Source organism: Danio rerio, chromosome 11 (genome assembly GCF_052040795.2).
Source record: "Danio rerio strain M-AB ecotype USA chromosome 11, GRCz13ab, whole genome shotgun sequence".
NCBI classification, from domain to species: Eukaryota; Metazoa; Chordata; class Actinopteri; order Cypriniformes; family Danionidae; genus Danio; species Danio rerio.
The window spans coordinates 8307226-8330000 of record NC_141031.1 but is presented as its reverse complement, the minus strand read 5'-3'; the positions used below and the strand labels follow the sequence as shown (position 1 = coordinate 8330000).

General features: G+C 36.1%; 3 protein-coding genes across 10 annotated transcripts in view; 1 reads left to right on the top strand and 2 right to left on the bottom strand.

The window, feature by feature from the left end:
- The window catches only part of dnase2b (deoxyribonuclease II beta), a 19953-nt gene extending 16418 nt beyond the window's left edge, over positions 1 to 3535 (bottom strand). For 2 of the 5 annotated variants that reach the window (XM_087273294.1, XM_087273292.1), the window contains exons 1-3: positions 3378 to 3535; positions 3103 to 3271; positions 112 to 190 (exon numbers count right to left, since the gene is read on the bottom strand). In XM_087273294.1, coding sequence (XP_087129420.1) covers positions 112 to 190; positions 3103 to 3271; positions 3378 to 3481 — 352 coding nt within the window. In that variant the 5' untranslated portion in view covers positions 3482 to 3535. Of the gene's footprint in view, positions 1 to 111; positions 191 to 987; positions 1827 to 3102; positions 3272 to 3377 lie in introns of those variants that run through there. The other 3 variants (XM_087273293.1, XM_087273295.1, XM_087273296.1) reach the window with 3 other exon arrangements.
- A 3160-nt stretch (positions 3536 to 6695) lies between these two features.
- On the top strand, positions 6696 to 13539 carry uox (urate oxidase). The gene is given in 8 exon segments (NM_001002332.1): positions 6696 to 6741; positions 6848 to 7060; positions 7815 to 7931; positions 9484 to 9562; positions 9671 to 9854; positions 9955 to 10078; positions 13058 to 13141; positions 13401 to 13539. Coding segments are annotated over 8 exon segments (897 nt in total). The 5' UTR covers positions 6696 to 6720; the 3' UTR covers positions 13476 to 13539.
- A 3309-nt stretch (positions 13540 to 16848) lies between these two features.
- Positions 16849 to 21478, bottom strand: samd13 (sterile alpha motif domain containing 13). 4 transcript variants are annotated; one of them, NM_001076739.2, is given in 5 exon segments: positions 16849 to 17738; positions 19375 to 19486; positions 20323 to 20365; positions 20467 to 20637; positions 21356 to 21478. In NM_001076739.2, coding segments are annotated over 3 exon segments (294 nt in total). In that variant the 5' UTR covers positions 20361 to 20365; positions 20467 to 20637; positions 21356 to 21478; the 3' UTR covers positions 16849 to 17594.
- Positions 21479 to 22775: the final 1297 nt, after the last annotated feature.

The window sequence follows — 22775 nt, the reverse complement described above, 5'->3', positions numbered from 1 at the left end:
AGGCTTGAAACTCCAGGGCTGAAAAGGAGTCCCACTCTGGCCCTGCTACAGTCCCCAATCTTCTGAATGCATAGTGTAAATAAATACAAAACACCACACACATAAAAGTACCTTTTGTATGTCCGTACTTGCTTGGGTACTTCAGTTCTGGTGGAGCATCATTGTAAAGCATATACACTGAGCTGTTGGACTGAAATGTAAAAAGTGCACTAATATGAGTGCAGCAAAAAGTAGTTATTGAGAGTTTGCTTACACTTTACAGAATCTGTTAAATTGTGAAGAATTGTAATAAAATAAGAGATCATACAAAATCTGTGAGAGACTATGCAGTATTGTCCTGAGTAAGACGTTTTAGATAGTGAACGTAAGCATTTGAATCTTTTTTATTTACTGTAATAGCTGGGTTTGAGTCCCTCAGTCCTCCTCAAAAGGAAAAGTTGGATCTCACAATCATACATTCACTACTGGAAAGGGTTCAAATCTGCAAAAGATGCTGAAAAACTGAAAAAACTGCAGGACACAGGAATTTTTTGTCGAGAAAAGCAGCAGTTTAACTGTTCAGAACAAACAAGAGACTCATGAACAACCGTTACAGAAAAACATGCATAGATCATTTGATAACCACACACACTGCTCAAAAAAGGTATATACAAACTTTTGCAGTGGGTTATTATTTATATATATATATATATATATATATATATATATATATATATATATATATATGTGTGTGTGTGTGTGTGTGTGTGTGTTTTTGTCTTGAATTACATTAGTCAACATTTGACATCACAGTTGTCCTTCAGTTACTGAACAACACCCATTCAAGTCTTGCTATTTTTTAAATATTCACTTTGAATGTGAACTACTGTATCTAAACATCTTTTATCTGAAATATCTTACCCAGAACACTACTAAATTAAAAAAATAACAATATTTTAACAGATTCTGCGAAGGGTATGCACACTTTCAAGCACAAATGTACACTACCTGACAAAAGTCTTGTCGTCGATCCCAGTTGTAAGAGCAATAAATAATAACTTGACTTCTAGTTGATCATTTGGAAAAGTGGCAGAAGGTAGATTTGTTGTCTGTTGAATTTCATCCCATTTATCACAAATACTGTAGGAGACCTATTCAAACCCACCTGGACCTGGAGATTCTCAAAGAAATCGGTCAAGTTTGGTGAAAAAATTATGGTTAGGGGTTATATTCAGTATGGGGGCGTGTGAGAGATCTGCAGAGTGGATGGCAACGTCCAAGACATTTGTGCTGCCCATTGCATTACAGGAGAGGGCAGATTCTTCAGCAGGATAGCGCTCCTCACTTCAGCCTCTACAGCAAAGTTCCTGAAAGCAAAGAAAGTCAAGGTGCTCCAGGATTTGCCAGCCCACTAACCAGAGATGAACATTATTGAGCATGTCGAGGGTAAAATGAAGGAGGAGGCATTGAAGATGAACACAAAGAATCTTGATGAAGTCTGAGAGTCCTGAAAGAACGCTTTCTTTGCCATTCAAGATGACTTTATTAATAAGTAATTTGAGTTATTGCAGAGATTTATGGATCCAGTCCTCCAAGCTCATGGGATTCATACACAATATTCATATAATCAATACTCAGTACTCACTTTTGTCTAAGCCAGGGGTGTCAAATGTACTGGCCCCTGGGCCGGATTAGACCCGCATACAGGTTTAATTTGGCCCGCGAGATGATTCTGTAAAGTATAAAAACAAGCTGCAATTTTTCAATAAAAGAAACTGCTGTCCCAGTTGTGTCCACTGGATGGCAACTTCATTCATGTCCCTGTTGACCTGTGGTTCTCTTTGAATCTGTGCATGTTAAAAAAGTAGCTTTAATATATATATATATATATATATATATATATATATATATATATATATATATATATATATATATATATATATATATATATATTATTTAGTTTTAATTTGATATATAATTAAATTGAAATAATATTATATAATTTTTAAAATAACGCTAATAATAGAAAATAATTGAAGGCACAACAAATATATTTTATATATATATATATATATATATATATATATATATATATATATATATATATATATATATATATATATATATATATAATACATATATTTATAATAAATAAAGGTTTAAATAAGCATTTCATTTCATTTTTAAGAAAATATATTTTTCAGATGGGCCTACAAAATTTGATCAGTGAAAAGTGGGGCCCAAAGTGAAAAAAGGTTGAGAACCCCTGCGATAAAGAATCCTGAATCGGCATCAGTTTTACAGCCTTCTCAAAGAGAAAGACCAAATCTATGCCCTGCCATACCACACTGAGGTGTTCTCATAAGGAAATGTAACTATTTCACATTTTGTCAGTTTTGTGGCTAATTCATACAAGTTCAGTCATACGAAAATTTACGATTTAAAAAAAAGAGGCGTGGCACCCACACCCCTAAACCCAACTATCATTGGTGGACAAGCAAATCGTACTAAATTGTATGAATGAGATTGTATAAATCCATATGAATTAGCAACTAAATCAAAAAGTTCAGAATTTCTGTGAGATCGTGTCGTCCTCACACTCCAGCTTTATGTTTTATGTTGATCGTATTAAAACAAAGAAAACAATCTGAAGTTGTTGTTTTTAAGTTATATATACCATGATTTTACTGGTCCGGCCCGCTTGGGAATAGATTTTCCCCCATGTGGCCCCTGAGCTAAAATGAGTTTGACACCTCTGGTCAAAGTAAAGTCAGACCTTACTGTCCTACTGCCCTAATTAAATAATTAAGAATCAAGGCATGATCATATTTTATTTTGGTAAAATAATCTAGAGGCCTTTAACTTTCATATACGCCACTTCTGATAGCAAATGATCAATTATTATTTGTTGTTCCTAAATTTGGATAGGCGACAAGACTTTTGTCTGGTAGTGTATATAGATCAGTGAAACAATTGTCTGTTAAACAATCCTTATAAACAACAAAGAGCCCTGTTAAAAATGTATATTATCAATTTTACAAACATTTTTAATAGCCATAACAATTAAGATTTATATTACAGATGGTTGAAGATTATAATAATTATAATGATCATAGAGCTTACTGTATAGCCAGAGTAGAGCTGTGTCAATGTTCTTCCTAAAGCTCCATTACTGCTGTTGACTGTGTATTTACTTATCTGAAAATCCATGATGGATGGGTCCAGATACATGTAGTCTACTCCGCTTCCCTTAACCTCCATCTTGTAAATGGGAAGTTTGTACATAATAAACCTTTTATAAGATTGCAGAATTACAATGCTGATAGACATCATTGCATATAAAGTGCACTGCTATATGATCAACGTCAACAATCAGTTAACTATTGATTTAAACCTACCAGTCCACCGGCTGACCATCCTCATTTAAGCAGGATATCACTGCCTCCGAGAAACCCATCAAAAACAACAAGCAGCACGCAGAAAGTTGAAACAACATAAACATTTCTGTCTGGAAATTGTCTGAGTTTCCTGTTTGAATGACAACAGAAAGAGAGACGTTTTCTCTAGTTCCGAGCAGCTACCGTAGTGTAAAAAAGAGGAAGTGTGTCTCATGACAGACATTATGCAGCTGTAATCTAGAGACAAAAAAGAAGCAGCGATGTTAGGAAGCTTTCCATGAAAGAGACTGGAGACATGAAAATCTGGTTAAGAAATCCAGAATTGCAAATTTCTCCCCTAAACTGTGTAAATTAGGGTCACGTACTATCAATGATGTTACCATACAAAGAACGTATGTGTGTGCTGTGTGGAGATGTCGGGCTTTTAAGGAACTATTGTTCACACATTTTTCAAATGTTTTTAATTCAAATGTAATATGCTTTGCTCCCCCCTCTTGAAATTAGAAGAAAAAAAGCAAGGCAGCGCATGATTTTGTACTTTGGGAACCGAATGGTTTGTTAGAAGATGGGTGTTGCTAACAAAAAGAAGGAAGATTGACGAATAGATAAAGGCAAAGCAAAACCAGACACACCCTGCTAGGGCCTCCTGAAAGGCATTCCATATGACCAGAGGTGAATTTAAGGGCCTACTCACACTATGACATCCGTGCCGTGCTCAGGCTCGTTTTCCAGATCGTTTGAGAAGTGTGAGTGCGCTGAATCGAGCTCAAGCACGGTTCACTTGGCCGGCCCTGGCCCAGTTGAAAGAGGTGGGCTTGAGCGCGGTTCACTTGGGCTTTGGCGCGGTACGCTTGTGTGTGAGTGCAAAACGCGCCAAAGCCCTAAACTGAAAGCGAGACGTGACTTTTAAGGGACTGTTTCATATGGATTTATTAATCAATCCTACTGTTCAGTGAACGCAAACTGCCGTAGTTTATTAAAGACGCAAACTGCTCACAGCACGCCAGCTGCGCGCCTTCAGCAGACCTCCTTATTCCTGCAGCACGAGGGCTTTATGATTGTTTATGAGCGCCAAAAGTGGCGGATCTGTTCAGCAAAATATCTGACTGCGTGTCACCGCATCCCTAAGGACTGTTTGGCAAAATATTTCACTGCATGTCACTGCATAACAAACAACTGAAACGATATAACTAGAGAAATCTCCACTGTGCTGCTGAGTGAGAGAGAGCGCTTCTCACTGAACAGCGCAGCAGCGATGACGTAAGCGTGCCGAGGCCCGATATGGTGTGAGTGCGGGTTGTTGGGGGAGACGGGAGGGGGGACAAGCATGCTTTGGCCCGGTTCGAGGCAACTCTACCTAGTGTGAGTACGGCCTGAGTTGTTTCAAGGAGGGCAGGGAAGGTTATGGTATTTGATAAAAGATTATGGAAGCAAATGAATTTTTACAAAATAATGAAATGCACAGATCCATTGTTTAAGCTCTAATACATACATATAAAAATGAGAAGAGTACATTTTGATTTCATAGTGACTTTAGAGGGATTTTAAGAAGAAAATGTATTCACTATTTACTCACCCACACACACACTATGGACAATTTAGCCTACTCAATTCACCTGTACCGCATGTCTTTGGACTGTGGGGGAAACTGGAGCACCCGGAGGAAACCCATGCGAACGCAGAGAGAACATGCAAACTCCACACAGAAATGCAGAGGCTCGAACCAGTGACCTTCTTGCTGTGAGGCGACAGCACTACCAACTGCGCCACTGTGTCGCCTTTTGTAACATTTTAATCCATTAATTTTTTTCATGTATATATATATATGATACAGATATTTGTGTATTGCTGTACATCCTGTGTGTATTAAGCAATGTGTGGGCCTGCATATGTGCATAACTAATGCGCTCTGCACTGGATTTTAGAGCAGCTTGTAACAAGTAAAAATGGGATAAGGTTCCTTTAAGAGGGAGAATCGCCATTTTAGGTGTGTGTGTTGACAGTCCGCAGACGCATGTAACACCAGAGGCATAACACGAGAACCGCATGTGTGCAGCTCCGATGTTTATCTTTGTCTTTCTGATGCTCGAATTAAGTTATTTTTCTGTAAGATACAGTGACGCTGTTGAAAGGGAAATAAACCTCCTGCTGTGGACTGCGACCCGTGTGAGGTTTGATTTGTTTTTCCTGCTACAACATGAGTTGGATGAGCTATCCTGTATTTATTACCTAACTCTACGCGTTACAAACTTTTAGTTGGTCAGTGTTGCGATCTTTTTCAGTTGCTCAAAATAGCAACGCTCCAACAATGAGCCTTAACACACCTCCTTTTTAAACCAGCAGAAAACTGAGTCCACAAGTGGCGCAAATGGATTTGCTATTTAAACAACTTAGTGCAACATATAAAAATTACAGTTGCGCTGGTCTGAAAATAGCAACAAATCGCGCCAAACTCGTCTTGCACCTTATTGCGCCAGGTGTGTGATAAGGCTCTAAATCTTAACTTGTTAAACTTGCGTCACAAGATTTACTCCTCTACCGCAGCTCTCGGCCCCGCCCACACTCACCACCACCACCAAGCCAACTAATCATAGCTCTTGTGCTAAGCAGTGCTGCAAATTCTAGTTACATTTTTGAGAGTTATTCGACAGGATTTGGTGAATGGTTTGCAACTGTGCAAAGGCATTGCCAGACCATCTGTGCACACTTGACTCAGAAGTATGAACTGGCCTTAATGCTTTATGAGTTTGTTGAACAAAGCAGAAGCTATTTTGAAGAAAGCTGAAAATAGTATGGCTGTAGAAAAAACAGATACAATGAAAGTGAATGGTAACAGGTATCCAGCTTTCTTGGAAATACCTCCTTTAATGTTCAACAGAAGAAAGTAACTCATAAAAGTTTGAGTAAATGATGTCAGAACTGTCTTTTTTGGGTGAACTATCCATTTAGTTATCCCAGAAAACCCTTTGACGACTATTAAATGTTACCAGCTTAAGCCACATTTTCTCCTGTCCCTCAAAAAATATGCTGAACTTTGGTTGATTTAGGGGTGGTGAAGGGGGAGCAGTCGGCCACATGAATTTGTGGGTCATGGACAGGGCGAAGAAGGACGTGACAGTGGTCACCGTGTAAATAAAAAGAAAAAGATGGCTTGTTTTTGGAGGGTTATCAGCAAATCACCACCTCTTTGCATGGTTGTGGAGGTGGGACAGATCACTGAACATTTGGACCAATTAAAAACATGATAACTAGTATGTGACGCCACCTCTTTAGCAAAACCCTTTGCTCTATCCAAAATCTCCTCCAATCACTGGTGCAGTCAGCGGTGACTCCTGAAACAGGCATGGCCACTACCTCAAATCAGGTAAAGGAAGGGACTTTTCATTAAATGTTATGGACACGTTATCAGACTCTCTTTCAAAAAAGAAACATTTCAGCTGCATTGACATTTACTAATGTGTTTTATCTAGAATGTGGAGTTTGTGAGAACCGGCTATGGAAAGAATATGGTTAAAGTTCTTCACATCCGGCGTGAAGGGAACCATCACCATATTATTGAGCTGATTGCAAACGTTCAGTTAACCCTTAAGACCCGCAAAGACTATCTAACAGGAGACAACTCTGACATCATCCCCACTGACACCGTCAAAAACACCGTCCACGCTCTTGCCAAACTAAAAGGGGTAGGCATTTTTATTTGTTTAATGTAACCCTTTTTTCATGGTCAAGTAGGGTAAAGAAAGTGATTCTCAAGGCACGTTTGAACTATGAACTGTCATTTTAGGTCATGTCAGTATAAATTAAAGCACAAGATTTATATATATACAGTTGACTTCAGAATTATTAGCCCCCCTGACTTATTAGTGCCCCTGTTTATTTTTTCCCAAATTTCTGTTTAATGGAGGGAAGATTGTTTCAGCACATTCCTAAGCATAATAGTTTTAAAAACATTTCTAATAACGGATTTATTTTAAATTTGCCATGATATAGGTAAATAATATTTTACTTGATATTTTTCAAGACACTTCTGTACAGTTTAAAGTGACATTTAAAGGCTTAACTAGGTTAATAAGGTGAACTAGGCAGGTTAGGGTAATTAGGCAAGTAATTGTATAACGATGGTTTGTTCTTTAGACTATCGAAAAAAAAAATTTGCTTAAAGGGGCTAATAATTTTGTCCCAAAATTGGTTTTTAAAAAATGTAAAACTGCTTTTATTATAGCCGAAATAAAACAAATAAGACTTCCTCCAGAAGAAAAAAAATATTATCAGACATACTGTGAAAATTTCCTTGCTCTGTTAAACATCATTTGGGAAATATTAAAAAAAGAAAAAAAAAATCAAAAGGGGGCTAATAATTCTGACTTCAACTGTGAGTGTGTATATATATATATATATATATATATAACAAAATGATATATAATTCTTGTCTTGCAGATTAAAAGCATTGAGAGCTTTGCACTGGATATCTGTGAACATTTCCTCACAGCGTTCAATCATGTCACAAGAGTGAAGGTCAACATTGATGAAGTTCCCTGGAAAAGACTGGAAAAGGTGCTGTTACTGCTACACCAAACTACTATATATACAGTACAAAGGCTTTAAAAAGTATTTAAGGGTCATTATATGGAGACGTCACTTTTTCTGTCCTTAGCTTTGACAGAAATAAATAAAAATGCTTGTCCTCACAGTGCTTTATTTTGAGGTCAAAAACAGATTTCTACCATTAAAGTAGTAGTTTCCTGGAATTGTGTCACACAGTTTAACAAAAATCTCTCTTTTTTTAAATAAAAATCTCTCTAGTGACATAATTTGACATATACTTCCTATTTTCTAAAGTTATATGAAGAAAGGTTCATTGTAACACCCCTATCATTTTTAAATATTAGTCATATTTAGCTCATGATTTAATATGAAGCTTTTAATTGGCATCACGTCTTAGGTCACCAAAAAAAAAAAAAATGAAAAGAAGTAAACTACTTCATTAAGTAGTTCAAATCATTTAGTTCAATACTATAATTGTCAACACGTTTTTAGATACACTGAAAAAAAAAGAAGATTCCTTGGAATAATTTTTTTTAGGGTAAGTGGTTGTAAAGAATTATTTAGGCTCAATTCAAACAAACAAATCAGGTTGCTCATCATTACTACATTTAATTTGTTTAAATTCAACCCATATACATTGTAGCAATTTTTTTTCAGTGTACCTTGCAGCAGACCTTTTGTAAAATGCTTTTTTTTAAATTAAAAATGTCACTGGTGTTACTTTTCTTATGGGTGACACTACTGAATATTGTTGCTTTTCTTACTGGTAATTCCTCGTGTCACTGGTATTTAATTAATTAAAATGTGTCGTGATACATAATACACTCTCTCTCTCTCTCTCTCTCTATATATATATATATATATATATATATATATATATATATATATATATATATATATATATATATATATATACACTTTACAGCTTAAAGTGACATTTAAAGGCTTAACTAGGTTAATTAGGATAACTAGGCAGGTTAGGGTTTTTAGGCAAGTGATTGTATATCAGTGGTTTGTTCTGTAGACTATCGCAAAAAAAATTTATATAGCTTAGAAGGGGCTAATAATTTTGACCTTAAAATGGTTCATAAAAAAATTTAAAACTTTTTTTTGTTTCTAGCGGAAATAAAACTTCCTTGCTCTGTTAAACATCATTTGGGAAATCTTTTAAAAAGAAAAGCAAAATCAAAAAGGGTATAATAATTCTGACTTCAACGGTATAAATATATATATGCTCAAACTACTTATTTAAAATGAGCTGAATCTACGCAATTCTTGAGGTTTTTATGGTGACAACTGAGTTGTTTTGCGGGAAATTAGAACTACATTTAGAAATAGTTTTGAAACAAATCTTAGCGCTTAACAAACTAAAATAAATATGTAGGCTGATGGATGTCTTCAGTGGGGTGTATACAACACTATTTCCTTAAGAGGTGCACACTTAACAGGCTAGCCAGCTAATCCAGCTAGTCAGGCTTCATGGTAAAGGCCCCAGTTTTGAAGTTGTGCAGACTTTCATGTTATATTTTATAGCTGATTAACACTTGTTTGTGTTTAACAGAATGGAGTTGAGCACAACCATGCTTTCATCCACTGCCCTGAGGCTTTGCGCTTCTGTGAAGCCGAACAATATCTGAGTAGTGAGTACAAATGAGAGAGTCAACAAGTGATAGTGGTTTACTAAGAGAACAACTAGTATTGCTTTATTTCTGCAAATGTATTTAATGTTTTTGTTGTGTTTTTCTCAGAGACTCCAGTGGTTCACAGTGGTCTAAAAGACATGAAGGTATTGAAGACTACACAAACTGGATTTGAGGGCTTTTTGCGAGATCGTTTCACCACTCTGACTGATGCAAAAGACAGATTCTTCTGTACTTCTGTCTATGCAAGATGGCGCTACAACACGATAAATGTGGCATTTGACGCTGCATGGTGAATGAAACACTTTAAAACATGCCATAATAAAAAGCAGATCATTTAAATGTGCAATAAATGTTATGCTTTATATGTTTTCTGTGCAATTCTTTTGTAGGAAAGCTGTTAAGGACACCGTCATTCAAAAGTTTGCAGGACCCTACGATCGTGGGGAGTACTCTCCTTCTGTTCAGAAAACTCTCTATGATACACAACTCCTGGTACTTGACAGAATTCCAGAAGTAAGTCAGACTGATGTCTAAAGGCATTGTGTAACTTTTGTTAGTGGTGTTTGAAGAGTTATTCTATTATTATTGTTTAGACTGTTTTCATACACTCAGGGGTAATTTTGAGTCTTTATTTAGCCACAACTTTATCTGTTTCCCAGCAAATGTAACTTTTTTTGGTGATAAACCGTATTATGACACATATTTCGGGAAAAAGCTGAGGAAAAACTCACCAAAACACTTTGGGCAAATTTACTACACTTTCGTTAGGTTTGTGGCAGTTTTTCCCTATTGATGTCTATTATTATGGTGCGTTGACACTAGACATGGATGAAGCATCAAACGTGAGTAGTTTACATATTAAGTCAATGCAAAGATGCAAATAGACATTCGGCGGTGTGAATGAAGCAACGCGAGTTTTGTGAGTTTGACACGCCGTATTATCCAATCATGAGCTTGCTCTTCTAGGGGCGTGATTATGACGTAATGCTTGTTGTTGGCTCCCCTAGGGGAAATGGTGGGAAAACGAATCCACCCCTGCAATCGAGTCCACTTAGGACCCTTAAGGGATCGTCTGCGTGGCATGCCTGATCAAAAGCTATTATTGTGATACCTTGTTGTGTGGTTAATCAGAGCTGCGTTAGCTTGTTGTAGCCAGAAGGCTAACATAACGATAATGATTCTGCTAGCACATAAGCTAACTGGTCAAACTAAACAATATAAAAGATATATAATGTAATTTAATATAAAAAAATGCTCATTTTCATAGCCCATGCATGCCTTTAATTATACATAAGTAATCGAAAGGATCAATATAACGCTTATACATGCCATTTTAATGGTGAAATGAAATAGTCACGCTTTTTCATTCATTCATTCATTCATTTTCTTGTCAGCTTAGTCCTTTTATTAATCCGGGGTCGCCACAGCAGAATGAACTGCCAACTTATCCAGCATATTTTTACGCAGCGGATGCCCTTCCAGCTGCAACTCATCTCTGGGAAACATCCACACACTCATTCATACACACACTCATACACTACGGATAATTTAGCCTACCCAATTCACCTGTACCACATGTCTTTGGACTGTTGGGGAAACCGGAGCACCTGAAAGAAACCCACGCGATCGCAGGGAGAACATGCAAATTCCACACAAAAACACCAACTGAGCCGAGCCGAGGTTCGAACCAGCGACCTTCACTACCTACTGCGCCATTGCGTCGCCAGTCACGCTTTTTACATTCTATAAATTATTAACGTGATTTTATATACTGTACTTTATAATTAGCCACTACAAACTATACCTATTACAATTCAAGCAAAACAATATGATCACTCGTGGTCCTATAGGCAGACTCAATTCTCAGGGGGGAATCTATTTCTCATGACACCAGACCACAGTTCATTAAACTTGGCTCCGCTCAGTCTGAAACACCACTGAAAGCTTTCATCATCCAGGTACAGTTTCTGGAGGAATTGATGAACTCACAGAGCTGGATGCACCTCGGAAAGGATCTGGTGGAATCAGACACAGAGCCGAACTAATTGATGCTGTTTTTCAGCCTTCCTGAAGCACATAAACACAGCTACTCTCTTAATAAAATCCATGTTAACCATTTAGCAACAAAGTTACATCTGCGGTCACACAGGGCTTTTCCTCCCATAGACTTCCATTCATATGCACGCGAATGCATCAGACCGGAAACGCAGGGTCATGCGTCAATTTTCGCAGGTTGCTGCGGTGCAAAGTTCAAGCTTGGTGAACTCTGACCTGCGAAATCACATAACTTGACTGCGTGTGATCACTTGAGGATCAAAACATGACATCTCTGGACAGAAATTTAAAACATGGAGCAATCGCTCGCTTTTTTATTGCCTAATAAGCTTGTTAAAACCCGCCCCTTTTCGCAGCGCCGTAAGTAAGAATTTCGCACATACAAACTCTAGCGTGACTGTAGCTTAAGGAAGGGGTGTCCAAAACTCAGTCCTGGAGGGTCGGTGTCCTGCCTATTTTAATTCCAACCCTAATTAAACACACCTGAACCTAATCAAGCTCTTTCTAGGTGAAATACAAACTTCCAGGCAGGTGTGTTAAAGTAAGTTGGAGCTAAACTACGCAGGACACCGGCTCTCCTGGACAGAGTTTGGACACCCCTGGTTTAAGGAAACCGATTGCTATGAACCATGTGAGTTCAAAAACTAATCCTTATGCGTACTGTGAACATTTCAGTTGAAGTAATGAGATAATTAGTTAGCAGCAGGTGTACATTATAAATGCTCAATGAGGCTGGGTCCGAAATCGCCTACTACTCAGTAGGTACTGCATTTAAATTTAAACCTACTACTCGGCTATTAGAAAAGTATGTTCTATACAGTATGAATGTGAAAAGTATGAAAGGAATTCGGACGTACTACATCCGCCACTTTGTCATGGTCATGTGACCTACCTGCGTCAGTTGCGTCGCTGCACTCCAATTCATTAAATCTCTCAAGGGGCATCATGGGATAGCGCAGCGTGCATGGGATGCGCACTTCAGAATCTCGCCGGAAGTAGTAGGTCATCCAGGTCACTTCTTGCATACTGACTTTCGAATTCTATGAATTTGGACATACTACTCGGCTCACATACTGATTTTAGCGTACTGTATAGTATGGAAATATTCGGTTTCAGACGCAGCCTGAGTTCAAAACTCTAGAAGTAATTTCCAGAAAATTTTGAGATAACTGTGCTCATTTCAATTGATAAATCTGACTATTGGGTTTTACAGTGCTGTTGGGAAGAAGTATATAACGAAAGGTACAGGCCACATGGATTTAACGAAAATGGAATGAATTTAAACAATACACAAGGGTTAAGAATTGAATACTGTACACAACCCTTTATGGATGTCCTTGAAGGACTTACTGATTTATTATATAACTTAATTTTATACAAACGAAGTAGAAAGTCTTATTTAAATGTCATTTTTGAAATGATGTATTGTCATTACAGGTTGAGGAAATTGAGATAATTATGCCGAACCAGCATTATTTTGTCATCGACATGACAAAAATAGGACTCTCGAACAAGGATGAGGTGAGTGAAATTTACAAAAAGCGTAAGTGACATGCACGTCATCAGTTCAGATTGATTTGAACTTCTATTAAAAGTCCAAAGATTTCAGGCTTTGACAATGGCCTTTAGGGCTGCCCCTCTTTAGAATGACTTTATTGCTAGATTTCGAAAAACCACACACATATGAACATAACGAATGTTTTTCCCATTTCACCTTAGAATATAATGGATATGTGGAGTATTATTTTCTAAGTATTACATGTACATATATATCTTTCAGGTTTATCTTCCTCTTGATAATCCATCAGGAAACATCACAGGCACTGTGTGCAGAAAACCACGAGCCAGAATGTGAAGACAAGCAACCTTCACGAACCAGACATCTCATGTACACAAATCAAATAAAGTATATGATGCAATCTAGCATGGTCAGTCGTCTACATTTCAACAAACAAAATTTGAAGAATTATTAATAGTTTTATTTATCACACTAAGGAAAACATTTTTGAAAATAAAACAATAAATTGAGATGAAAACATTGCCCTATATGTGGGATTAACACACATTGATATCTTGAGAAAATCCAAAATTTGCACAGAAATGTGTATGTTTAGACTTTACAGTGTCTTTTTTTTAAAGGTAAAGTTTGTAAGTTTGACATCCAGTGGCTGAACTAGGTATTGCACACCTGGATCAAAACACATTTTCACTCAGTTCCTATATCCAGCTGCAGACCCACACACGTTTTACATATGATCTAGGCAGGGGCGAACCATTTATGATTAATGACATATTAGTCTTCTACTTTTTCTTGCTCAACGACGACTAACTATTTAGGAGCAATATCGCCATCTGTATTTCACAACTTTAGGGTTTCCAATACACACACACACACACACACACACAGTTGAAGTCAGAATTATTAGCACCCTGAATTGTACAATTTCTGTTTATTTTAACACGTGTTTTTTTTTTCTCAACACATTTCTAAACATAATACTTTTAATTTCTTCTAATAACTGATTTATATAATCTTTGTTATGATGACAGTAAATAATATTTTACTATATATATTTTTAAGACACTTCTATACAGCTTAAAGGGCCATTTAAAGGCTTAACTGGGTTAATTAGGTAGGTTAGGGTAATAAGTTATTGTATAATGATGGTTTGTTTTGTAGAAAATATATATAGCTTAAAGCAAACCATCACTGGGAAACATCCATACACACTCAATCACACACTATGGTCAATTTTAGCTTACCCAATTCACCTATAGTGCATGTCTTTGGATTTGTGGGGGAAACCGACGCGAGCATCCCAGTGCGCCACAATGTCACCTATTATATATGTATATATAAACAGTGAATTAGTTTGTTTTACTACACTTGTTGCAGCAATTACCACAAATTACGAGTACTTTATGGTTTAAAAACAATGTATTACTTTCTATAAATTACTAAAGTATTTAATGTGGGGAAAAAATTATTTGAAAATAAAATACTAGTCAATCTCTGGAGTAAAATATTAATATAGTGTTATACATTTATTAAATGTAAGAAGATTTGTATTAAATGTAAAGTATTATATGCATATTATCCCGCTATTATTTCCTTCATTATAGTGGATCTATAATATAAATTAAACCTGTCCAATTTAGATTTTTTATATATCTTTGAAAAATGTTTCAGCAAAGCCAGCCAAAGAGTGCTATACTGACCTGCTATACTGACTCCGTCAGATAAACATTGCCTGATCATCTATAATGACTGATAGAAAACTGTTCAGTCTATTATATTGAATGACCATCAACGTTCCCTATTCGCCCATCTCGATTTGTGTTCATATTTGTAAAATAGTATACACTATTGTCTATTTTTTACACCATTTTTATTAACACTATATGTAAAAATATATTGATGACGAGGTCCAAGAAGACGTTAATAACATTAACATCCACCATAACCATATATGGTTTGCCCCTGCCTAGATCTTGTGTGCTGGATTGTGAGGGTCTGCAGCTGGATATTAATGACCTCCGAGAGTTCAAGCAAGCGTTTTGCCAGATTGACGCGAGTGTGCCTGACTATTGAGCCTAAAGGGTAAATTGAACTGTTTTCTAACTAAAAGCAATGGCAAGCCACCGAAGAAATATTTTCCATATTATAGGATAAGGATTATAAGATCCAACACAACCAACTGACATTTATATTGTAGAAATGGCTTCTATGTCTCACTGGTGAACAACAGGATAAACTGATCACCTCAGGGACACCTCATGTGATTTATTCAGTGTTAAATGCTAATAATGCGAGTTTAAATGCCATTTTAAATGACATGTATTGCCATATACTGAAAGCAGCAGCAGATACCTCAGATCTTACAAATAAAATAAAACATTTAAAATTAAACTTTAGAACTGACTCCGCGCAAGCCAACACATATCAGTGACTCAGCACCTTCATTTAATAATGTTAGCAAGGTTAAATATGTTTTAATAACCACCTCATGTGGAACTCTGAATCTGCGTCTCATTTCTGAGTCTGTTACTGTCCACCAGAAGTCGCATTTCAGTTGCGGATGCATACTTTGAGAGCAGGTAAAGGGACCAAATCAAAGACAGCCATTCCAGCACGTAACACACATTTTCAAAGCAGAATATCTGAATTTAGCATTGTTTTTTCAGATAAACAAGTATGTTAACTTAGCATGTTAAATATCTGCAAACGTTATGGTATTTTCATGCTTTAAAATAGTAAAAACCTACATAACGCACTTTTAATTCAAGTTGGATTTAATGTTTGAGTTTTTAACCATGATTATCTTTAGCTTCATAACCTTAAAGTAGAGATATAAACAAAAAATAGTGTCAGATAATAGATAAACAATATTATCAAATATACTCAAATACCACACATGCAAAGGAAATAAAAACAGCACTTCAGTGTTTCCTCTAGGATTTTTTCAAGCTGTGGCGGCAGACTCTGTTGGCCATTTTACACAGATCTACCACTACATGTGGCGTTATTTCATTGACAAATGTCATGGGCACAGTATTAAGTCAAGATCGCATTCATAGCGTATGAGCCTATGAGCATGTCAATCTCTGCTTGAGCGCCGATTTCCTCTGTGCACAAAACTAACTGCGCGCCCTCAAATATCCGCTGCTCAAGTGCACATTTACTTGCACGTCCTCAAATAAGAAGTGTGATTTAGTGCGTTCATGTACCGAGCATGTCTCCAACATTTATTAGATTTGCTAGGAATATTTATGAATGTCTCCGATAGACTTGCGGAGCGGACCACGGCATTAATGCGCCCTGAAGTAAAGTGAAAAGGCTATAAACTCTAGCAAGATAAAGTCACAGACCTTTATCTATAATTAAAGTATAATTATTGAAACTGTGTTCATCATAACTGAAAGCTACGCCGTGTTTGCTGGTCTTATGCATCACGCACCTGTCAGTCAAGTCAGTCAGCACGCAACCTTAAAGGGTTAAACAGAACGCACAGCACTACTACGGTCACAGAAAAGTTTGCACTGTTATTATTAACTTACCTTTTCATACGTTTACAGTGCGATTTTAACCTGCTATTTAAAAAACGACCAAATCTTTTTAAATAGAAGCTGTAATGTAGCCGTGGCGGGATGAATTTTGGTGTGGCGCCCCACCATGGAAGAATGAATGTAGCGGAAACCATGCACTTCAATAACAATCAAGAAGTCGATTTTTTTCAGCAATCTGAAAAAGCACCATTTATTGCAGGCTACACTCACATTCGTTTCACCTTTTTAAAACACCCTGTATCACAAGCTGCTTCAGAGTCGCAGCGTATCTGTCAACAACAACAATTCACCAATCCATTAGGAATCACACTGTTAGTTACAGAATTAAATAAATAAACAGAATTTATAACAGCAAAAAGGCCTGTCATCCCGGCAGCATTCCTGCAAACAAACCCGTCATCCGTTGAGCCTTTATAGCTGTAAACCACAGCAAATCTATCATTTTCAGAACATCCGATCAGTTTGTATATCAACAGATTGTTAAAAACTGGAAAAAACAAAAAGGAAAGCAACCACCAACAAACCATCAAATCAACTGTGACATGAATGTCCCTCTTCAATTAAACTTCATCACGCGTTACACTGAAACATCTTTAAGGGTCGAGTTTCATTTTTTTTTCTCCAATTTTACATCACAGTTCACTTTTATTAAACTAAGAATTTAACCTTAAAAGCAATAATGAGTTATGTACAAGCACACAAAATCAAAACCCGAACGAACACACTATTAAACAAAGGTAAAGTGAAAACAGTAAGTGTGCCTGTAATGCTGAACGAGGCGTTAAAAGCAATAATTCACCATGTGTGTGTGTGTGTGTTTTTCTTCAAGATGCATCAAATGTGTGTTAGTTTTGTCTGCAGTTACCCTGCTGTGATTGTCTTCCGTGTGTCCACGCAGCGGCAGCGGCTACGAGACGTTACTTTTTAAGTGTTGGGTTTGGAGAGGCTTGACATGATACTCGTATATCTTCAGTGCAGGACCCAGTTTTATCGAAAGTCCGGTCAGAACGTCGTTACGAGTCATTAATAAAAGGGATTTGCCGTCGATTTCCTGTAAGGAAGCAGACATTTATTAGGACAGGCATTAAGATAAAAGCAATAACTAATGTATTTTTATTTGATGTCCGAGTCTACAACTAAAACTACTGTATTAAAAACAACATTTTTAGATTGAACCTATTGTTGACAAACTATAAAGCGCTTAATTTTTTCCACACTTTTTTATGTTACAGCCTTATTCTAAAATTAATTAAATTCATTTATTTCCTCAAAATTCTCCACACAATACCCCATAATGACAAAGTGAAAAAAAAAGTTTTTGAAATTGTTGCTAATTAATTCAAAATAAAAAACCTGAAAAAACCTGACCTGGGAGGCCAGCCAAAACCAGCTATATCCAGCTTAAACCAGGCTGCTCAAGCTGGTTTTAGCTGGATTTAGCTAGTCATTTTCCAGGCTGACCAGCTAAGACCAGGCCAGAAATGGCTGGAAACCAGCCTGGAAATAGCCAAAACCCCTCTAAAACCAGCATGGTTGACCAGCTAAAACCAGCCAACCAGCCTAGGCTGGTTTAAGCTGGATTTTTCAGCAGGAAACATATTATAGCATTTTATTCTTTATAAGAGTCAAAAACGTACATACAGCACCTTTAAAGAAAAAGGCTCATTTTACAATTGCCCAACAAGAGTTAAACAGTTGAGTTTGACCCTTTATGAATCCATTAACTCAATCTCCATGTCAGGTGGAAGCACTTTTAGCTTAGCTTAGCATAAATCATTGAATCAGAATCATTTTGGAAAGTTGCTATTTTCTAGGTCGATATGACCAGGAACTAGACTTTCATTCTACTGTAATAATCAATAAACTTATACCAGCAGTACCATGGCTGCAGCACACGCAGTGAAATTACGCTTGAAAATAGTCCCCAGATAAATCGGTAACAGCTCAATATTAATGCACCTGTCATTACAGAATGAGAGTACAGTTCCAATTTTATCAACCTAGACTATGTCTTCAAGGTTTTAGTAAACAATGTAACAACAGAAGAGTCAAGATATATTGATACAAGATATATACAAGATGCTAATAGATTAATTAGACTATTAGTTTTGTCTTATGCTAAGCTAAGCTAAAAGTGTTCCTGGCAGACAAACAGATCAGCTGAACGGATTAAAAAAAATGGTAAAACCCAACTGTTCAACTCTAGGGGGATGGTAAAATGGGCTATTTTTAAAAAACGTATAGTGTTCCTTTAACAGTGGAAAATTTGGATAGCTTCATAAAACTGTTAACATATTTCAAACATCTAGTTGTCAGTTTCAAACAAAACTGTCAGTGTATGAAACACATAACCTGTGTGGAAACAGACTTGTCATTAATTATTACAAATGTTCTTAAAATGGTAGCTGTGTGGTAAAGTGTGCCAGATGTTTCAGTGTAACTGAGCCAGCGGGTCGACCAATAATAAATAACATAAACTTATTATACAGACATGTAAATGCAAGTCATGATGCTACATTAGCACAAACATTAGCACATGATTATCACATACAGTACAATAAATACAAACATTTGATCAAACTTAACTGAAAAATAATAAAGAATTTAAAGTATCCAACTTAATTATCAATAAATATACTTGCCATAAAGACTTTTGAAGATATTATGAATATGATTATGAACTCTACCTGATCCTGGAAAGCGTTGGCTTGCTCCTCAAACCCTGTCGCTTTAAAATAATTGACCACATCCGCTACGGCCCAGTGGGCTGGATCAGTAAGCTGCCCATTCTCCACAGAACTATTTAGGAAGAGAAAAATCTTTAAATGATACACCAATTTGATTTAATCAAAGACTGAATGCCTATACAATCCACAAGATATATGGTATGACTTTATTTGGCTTAAAATCGCAGTTATAAGCATCCCTTAAAATCCACATGAACCATTTTTTTGTATTGTGACGCAGTTCCTAATTTAACTGAACTTGATCGTGGCTTGTTTTTCTACAGCAAACTGATTGGATGTAGTAAAGTAGGCATTTCATTCTGAAAGATCAGGAAAAGTGATTTTCAGTAGAGTTATTATAACCTAACATATGTAATCTGACACATGGAAACAAAAAACTTCACACAAAAATTGTGTAAAAAGTGAAAGACCATCAAAACATTATACAGCAGCAGTGGCAGAGGATGATAAAAGTAGATTTTTTACAACATCAACAACTTTTTAAAAGTACATTCAAGATAAATAATTACATTTTTCATATACTAACAACATGTTTTTCATAAATAGTCTGTGTTGTGAGAAAATGCAGCTCGTTTCATTAATTTGTTTGCTATATTTGAAAATGCAGCGAGTTATTATTATTATTTTTTTAAGTGTTTGCGTTGTGAGGATTTGCAGCATGTGTGCTGTCAAACAGATGAAGATCTTTTCTTTATTTACTGGCATTTTTTGTAATTACATGTGTATTCTTAAATTGCAGAATGTGTAAAAGGGACAATTAAAACAAAGTGCAACAAGTCTTTCATTTAAAATCCTTTAAAAAAACAAAAAAACAATAACCCCCAGCATTTAAACAATAAGTATTGAAGATTTATTAGAAACTATCATATTGATATAACATAAACTTACTTTTTGGTCTCCACTGAACCATTTTCCTTGGTTTCCATGACTGCTGAATAACACACAAAAAATGAGAAAAAAAATTAATCACTTAAAAAAACAACCAATAACACCATATTTATTCATTTCAACAACAACTCGACTATCGCTCACCTGTTTGTCAGAAAGATGAGGCTGCTCTATTCCATTAAAGGTGTTCTATCCTCTTGTGCTGCTCATGCCATCTTCTTCAGTCTCCCGCTGTGCCAAACTGACCCCATTGTCAATAAACATATATAGTAGACCTCCAAGTTTATGAATAAATGTTGTGGTAACTGCAAAACACTAATACAGACATGAATTACTACAAGGAAAATGATCAAAAACTCATTCAGTAACGTAAACTGACGTTTTTAACAATGCAATCTATCAATTGAATAAACCAAATTTTAAAACCACAACAAACCCTAGAGAATAACATTATAATCCATACTAGTACTTATTAGCTATGTTTAAACAAATAAAGAACGTTATTTTAAAGTAAAAAATATTTCCACTTCGCCAAAATATTAAAACCAAAGAGAACTGCTGACATTTTAAGATGTAACTTAACGTTAAGCGGTTTGCTTCACAACGGAGCTGGTTTGACAGGTTCAGCGTCAATGAAGAAAAACACGATATACAAAATGACAGCCATCGCTAGTAACACATAGAAAAGCTGTTCAATTAATTATAAATCATCCAATATTTTTGTAAGCAAAGTTTACTTGATTTTTAATCATTTACCGTAGCTTTCGAAATACATATTTACAACAAGACTAAATGTAACTAATGACGGAAGCTGCAATCTGACAGGCTAAACAAGAGTAGCCTAAAATACAATCGAAACATAAATTTTGTATTTTACAAATGTTTTAATGACGAATTAAATAATGTGACGATTAATGAAGCAGATGATAAACTCATTAGCTTGCTAGCTTTCATTAACTGAACATTTATTACATTTACCGTTTTCCAAAGAAAACACAATTAACATTTTAAATAGTTTGGATGAAAATCTTACCAATTTTTTTTAGATGTTTTATGTAGATGGTGTTAATATTACTGGTTGAAGATCATTGATACAATATTACGCTTTTTTTCCAGTACAATCCAACAAATGCAGACGCAGGGGTTCATGGGTAATGTAGTCTAGAACGATGGGAAATGTAGTTGGTCACAAGCGTGAGCTACTCGTTTAACCTACTTCCTTACTTCCAGATATTTGTTTTGATGAAAACTATTTTTTAGTATGCAATAGAAAATGAACAAAGAGACAAAAAGGGTTACATTGATAAAATTCCAGCAAATTAAACTAGTTTAAATAATTTACACCGAGAAAGAGTTTTACACGCAATATAATTATTAAAGTTTTTTAAGGAGTTCACATATACATCAAAGTCCTCTCTAAAAATAAAAAGTAAGGGTGTTTTTTTATTTTATTTTTTGAAAATTTACATTCATGGATGTAAAATTTAGCCAAAAAAACAATAAATTAATAATAGTTCAGAGAGTAAAGAATACAAGTTTTGTTGAGGAAATACAAAATTTTGGAGATAATAATTTTTCAATGAAATTGAAAAAAAAAAGTCAACCTATAACACTTTACAGTAAGTACACTCCCAAAATAAATTATTTAGTGTTTCATCATAGTGAGTACAAAATGAGTATTTAGGGGAAATATTGTTATTAAATTTAGCTAGTTTAGTATTTATTGGATAGCAATTATCAATGATTTTGATTGAGACTTCAATAGCTTTATTAGATTTATTTATTTATTTTCCAAAGAAGCCAAAACTGTTACCCAGATTGCATAATGTGGGCCACTTTAGGCAGTTATGCGGCACTGGTGGTCTTCCTTCGGCCCAGACAAAATGAATGTGAGCCCGAAGTGACCCACCTGTACAACGGCAAAGGGGGGGGGGCCAAAGATTCAAATTCATGTATGGGCCATTTAAGTCAAAGATTTGGCTTTTATGGCAAAATGTAATCTGAATGCGAGCCTAATGTGGCCCATGTGGAAATTGATATATTTGGCGCAAATGATGGAGGACAAATGTGGCATAATCATTTAAGGGTAATCTGGGAGTCTAATGTGGCCCAGAGAAAATATGGCAAATGTGGCCCAGTTATTTTAAAACATATGTGGGCCAGCTTGGCAAATATTCGGCACAGTAAACTCTGGCTAATGCAGCCGTTAGTATATGGTGGCCCAGAGAAGATATGGAAAATGTTGCCAAGTTATCTTAAAACAAATTGTGTGCCACTTTTGGCAATGTTCGGCACAGTAAACTATGGCTAATGTGGATTTGAGCCTATAGTTGGCACAGAGAAGATATGGCAAATTTGGCCCAGTTATCCCAAAAGAAATGTGGGCCACTTTTTGCAAATATTTGGCACCGTTAGCTCTGGCTAAAGTGGCTGTGAGCCTAAAGCGGCCCAGA

Bases quoted from the DNA above. Each gene is read 5' to 3' on its own strand.
- samd13 (XM_087272820.1), bottom strand. From the start codon at position 20,360: ATGGAAACCAAGGAAAATGGTTCAGTGGAGACCAAAAA. The intron at 19,487-20,322 runs GTAAGTTTATGT...CTTCCTAAATAG, and splicing joins GGTTCAGTGGAGACCAAAAA to TTCTGTGGAGAATGGGCAGC. The intron at 17,739-19,374 runs GTAGAGTTCATA...GCTTCCTTACAG, and splicing joins CCAACGCTTTCCAGGATCAG to GAAATCGACGGCAAATCCCT.